The following is a 5,000-nucleotide window of genomic DNA, read 5'->3' on the forward strand; positions in this document are numbered from 1 at the left end:
AGAAGTAGTAGTAGTGGTTGTGTATAGTAGTAGAAGTAGAAGTAAGTAGTAGTTAGTATGTAGTAGTAAGTAGTATGTAATAGTAGTAGTAGTAGTAGTAGTAGTAGTAGTAGTAGTAGTAGTAGTAGTAGTAGTAGTAGTAGTAGTAGTATGTAGTATAGTAGTAGTAGTAGTAGAGTAGTAGTAGTATAGTAGTAGTAGTAGTATAGTAGTAGTATAGTAGTAGTAGTAGTAGTAGTGTGTAGTAGTAGTAGTAAGTGTAGTAGTATAGTAGTATAGTAGTAGTAGTAGTAGTAGTAGTAGTAGTAGTAGTAGTAGTAGTAGTAGTAGTAGTAGTAGTAGTAGTAGTAGTAGTAGTAGTAGTAGAGTAGTAGTAGTAGTGAGTAGTAGTAGTAGTAGTAGTAGTATAGTAGTAGTAGTAGTAGTAAGTAGTAGTGTAGTAGTATGTATAGTATTAGTGTATAGTAGTAATAGTAGTAGTAGTAATAGTAGTAGCTGTAGTATTAATATCAGTTTAGTAGTATATATAGTAGTAGTAGTAGTATGTAGTAGTAGTATATCTAGTAGTAGTATGCTATACTAATATATTGTAGTAAGTATCACTCTATACGAATCTGAAACATATATTTAATCTATCTAATATACTTATCTATCTATTATCTATCTATCTATCTATCTATCTATCTATCTATCTATCTATCTATCTATCTATCTATCTATTTATTTATCTATCTACCTACCTACCTACCTATCTATCTAGCTATCTATCAATCAATCTACCAAGTACCAGGAACATAATTTGTCAAGGGCAAAATAAATTATATCATCAGCGTAGAGAGAGAGAGAGAGAGAGAGAGAGAGAGAGAGAGAGAGAGAGAGAGAGAGAGAGAGAGAGAGAGAGAGAGAGAGAGCCGCTGGCAGATTGTTTTTATTCAGGGGGTGGGTGGGTGGGTGGGTGGGTGATGAAGGTGGTTGGGGGAAGATGTGAAGAGATTATGCAGACGATAATGGAACGAAAGTCGACGACGAATGCAAGTGTTTTGAATGACATCGCTTAACAATAAAGAGAAAAAAAAATTGTGAACAAAATTTGCAGGTTCTCTGTGGCTTGAGTCGCTCTTGTTGTAAGGCTTATCAGGAGAACGAAGAATCTTGCCCCCATCCCCCCCCCCCCCCCCCCCCCCCCCCCCCCCCCCTCCCCCATCCCCTGTCTCAAGAATTTAAAAGGAAAAAAACATGTTAAAGAACGGTTTTTCATTGGCGTCCGTCTGTTATTGTAAGAGAAATCTAGCTCCTGTTTTTTAGTAATGTTCGTGTGGACGCTTCGTACAGGAGGAGTATGGACAAGAATCAACGAAATTCATAATTATTTATATTTTTTTGGCTATGTTTCATCTTATTTAAAATTCTAGTGCACACACAAATAAATAAAAATAATAATTTTTTTAAAAACATGCAAAAAATCAAACAAAAATAACAGTTTAAAACAAACAACAAAACAAAATAGTTTACAGGAAACGTTTCAGGTTCAAACCCCTTCTTCATCTAACAACAACAACAACTACTACTACTACTACTACTACTACTACTACTACTACTACTACTACTACTACCACTACTACTACTACTACTACTACTACTACTACTACTACTATTACAACAGCAACAACTGCAACAACAACAATACGATGGGGGTTTGAAGAAGGGTTTTCAGTCCGAAACATTCCGTTTTACGTATTTTAATCTTTATCTTTTTTTTTTTAAGCAGTTGCCTTCATTTTTTGGTACAATACTCGTTCCTGACCTCCTTTAGCAGCTTAGAATTCAGTGTGACTTGATTTGATGTGAAAGGCTCGATTGGATCCTATCTAGTGATACAAACATTTGTTTATTTATGTCTGAAATATTTGAAAGTTTCGTGTTGATTTAGATATATATGTCGGTTTAAATCTTGTTGAAAACCTTTCACAACAATGGAAGAAACCAAAGCTAATGTCCAAGATGCGGAGGAAAGCTCTTGTCAATGGGCTACAGGTTTGTTTGAATTACATAGAATTGATTTTAGATCATTTTTTTTTTTATTAACGACAAGCGTCATGTCCCGTCCTACATGTTAACTGTTGCTGTTGGGACCCCTTGTAACGCGCTTTGAGCACATCTAGTGTATGTTGCGCTAAATAAAGCTCAATTTAAAAAAAAAAAGAAAGTTGTGCCGATATATTGCTATGTAGTCAAGTGGTAAGACACTCGCTTTCGGATCGGAAGGTCCTGGGTTCGAGCCTCGCTCGGTGCACAGTTGAGTCCTTGGAAAAGGCTCTTAACTCACATTCTCTCACCGTAATGTACTTAGGTATAAAAGAGTATCTGGCCGTTAATAGCGTTGTCTCTGTCCGAAAAAAATTAGTAATATCGCCTACAAATCGTCATGTCATGCCCCGTCCTAAATGTTAAGTGTTGCTGTTGGCCAGGAACCTCCTGTAAAGCGCTTTGAGCACGTTTAGTGAATATTGCACTATATAAAAGCTCAATTAATTATCAATATCCACTAAACGCTTTACAATTGGTCATCAGCCAACAGAAACGAATAAAATGCAGGACTAAACATGACGCCTGTGAGGCGCAATTGCAATATATATTCGGTATACAGTTACCCTGTTAACCAGTCAGGTTCCCATTTTAAACCAAAGAGCGATCAGAGAGTGCAAGTGAAGAGCCTTATCTAAGGACTCAACTTTGCGCTGCGCCCAAAGCGGGACTTGATATATCGGTTTGAAGGCGAGTGTCACACCACACGACATACTATAAAGAACTGAACAAGTGTATATGAAAGGCGCTAGACACAGCAAGAAACAAAAAAACAAAAAAAAAAAAAAAAAAAAAAAAAAAAAAGAAAAAAAAAAAACGATCCCAAAAATCAGTCTACCTCGATTGGGGATCGAACCTCAGATGGTGTAATGGTAGCACGTCTGACCGGGAATCAGAAGGTCTGAGGTCCGATCCCCAGTCGAGGAAGACTGGTTTTGTGGGATCTTCATTTTCTTGTATTTTTCTTTCTTGCTCTTAATCTGGTGCCTTTCATACACAATTGTTCAGATCTTTATCTTACACCCGTGTCTGCTCCTTGATTTCTCGATTTGACATACATACATATATACAATAGTCCATTACATATCCCTTCTTTAGTGGAATAATCTATTTATTGGCCTCGTCCTGGCGCAAAGCTTTCGGAACCGGAAACTATATATATATTATATTATATAGATAAGATCAACAACAAATTCATTTTTGTTTGGCTTCAATATGGCGTCCAGGCGCCTTTCTGTCTTCACTACTTTTTCATAACTTACCGAGAGATTTGATATATATATATACACACATACAATAGTCCATTACGTATCCCTTCTTTAGTGGAATAATCTATTTATTGGCCTCGTCCTGGCGCAAAGCTCTCGGAACCGGAAACTATATATATATTATATTATATAGATAAGATCAACAACAAATTCATTTTTGTTTGGCTTCAAGACGCCTTTCTGTCTTCACTACTTTTTCGTAACTAACCGAGCGTCTAAAGCAAACATCTCAGGGACAGATTACATCTTGGGCAAACGTCCTGAATTGATCCGCATGACCAATAATATTATAGAAATAAACAAAATCGTATGAGGGAAGTTCTTGCAAACTGTTTTGTTTTTGGATTACCTAATAACTGTTGATCTTGAGGTTAAGCTTTTTCCTCTTTGACAGAAATTCCAACGGAACCGGCGCCATATTTTTAAACCCTGTTACACAAGAAAAATGTTGACATTTATTTGGGCTAATGGCTCTCGTTTCAGATAGACGACGCAGTGACGTGTATTGAAGAATGCTTTTGAACAAAACTGTTTACAATTGTGGGGGTCACGAAAGCTCAGTTGGTAGAGCTCTCGCTTCACAAGTAAAGGGACAGAGGTCGATCCCGGGTGCAGTCGAGATTTCCCTTTCCACCCAGCAGTGATTGGGTAGCTGGGTCTGATAGATCTAGCGTCCCATCAAAAGGGTAGCAAGACATTGCTATTGTCCGTTTCACGCTATAGAAACCGGGATAAACTCCGACTCCATGGGCCTAAAGGCTCTGAAGGACTTCTATTTTTTACAATTGTAACCGATCATCTCAAAACAGTGTTATGTCAGGATTAAAAGTTGACCTTTTATATAGCTCAATATCCACTAAACGTGCTCAAAGCGCTTTACAGGGGGTGGGTCCCTGCCCAACAATAACTTGTAGGACGCTACATGACGCCTATTAGGTGATATTACATTTTTTCGGACAGAGACAACGCTGTTAACGCCCAATACTCATTTTACACCTGAGTACTGTGAAAAAATGTGAGTAAAGAGCCTTTTACAGGGACTCAACTGAACCCAGGATCTTCCGATCCGAAAGCACCCCGTGTAAAGCGTTTCTTTGACCATGTTTGAAAAAGAAAGATTAAAGAAATGAAATTTCCTTTATTCATCCCAAAGTGGAATGTTGTCTTTGGGATCTAGTCCAAGAGAAGACTGGATCATCCCAGGCTTTCAGCCACAGTGCAGCGCCGCAAAGTGAACTGGATGGGGCGAGGTAACTTGCTCAAGGTACACAGCGCGGTGGGTAGTCGAACTCGGTACCTGCCGGGTACGAGGCAAAGACGATACCGCTGAGCCACACGGTCCCCCGTCCCATATCTGGGTAATGCTCTTTATAACAGCTCACACTAACTTCTTTTTTAGAAGTAGTAGTAGTAGCGAATGGCTACACCTCCAAATTTATTTCCTCAACACAGCTTCTAAAGTCTTAAAACTAATAAATAGAGGTGCCTAAATGAGTCAATAAAATGGAGATAAAGATAACGGCAGTAAATCTGACTCATGAATGAACAACACAAAACAAACGACGTTTCGGCCCTTGGCTTGGCCTTTTTCAAATAAACACCTTTTACTCCCTTTATCTTTATCTCCATTCAAAAATCTTCCTCCGT

At 38.2% G+C, this 5,000-nt stretch overlaps 1 protein-coding gene across 6 annotated transcripts in view; it reads left to right on the plus strand.

The window, feature by feature from the left end:
• Nucleotides 1-5,000, plus strand: part of LOC144970466 (uncharacterized) — a 90,819-nt gene that overhangs the window by 52,762 nt on the left and 33,057 nt on the right. The window contains exons 1-2 of one of the 6 annotated variants that reach the window (XM_078910142.1): nucleotides 1,247-1,337; nucleotides 1,769-2,034. The exons of 4 other annotated variants lie outside the window; for them this stretch is intronic. In XM_078910142.1, coding sequence (XP_078766268.1) covers nucleotides 1,974-2,034 — 61 coding nt within the window. In that variant the 5' untranslated portion in view covers nucleotides 1,247-1,337; nucleotides 1,769-1,973. Of the gene's footprint in view, nucleotides 1-1,246; nucleotides 1,338-1,765; nucleotides 2,035-5,000 lie in introns of those variants that run through there. One more of the 6 variants, XM_078910143.1, reaches the window with a different exon arrangement.

This window comes from Berghia stephanieae, chromosome 4, assembly GCF_034508935.2.
Source record: "Berghia stephanieae isolate SIO BIC M18660-M18661 chromosome 4, UCSD_Bste_1.3, whole genome shotgun sequence".
Classification (NCBI taxonomy): domain Eukaryota; kingdom Metazoa; phylum Mollusca; class Gastropoda; order Nudibranchia; family Aeolidiidae; genus Berghia; species Berghia stephanieae.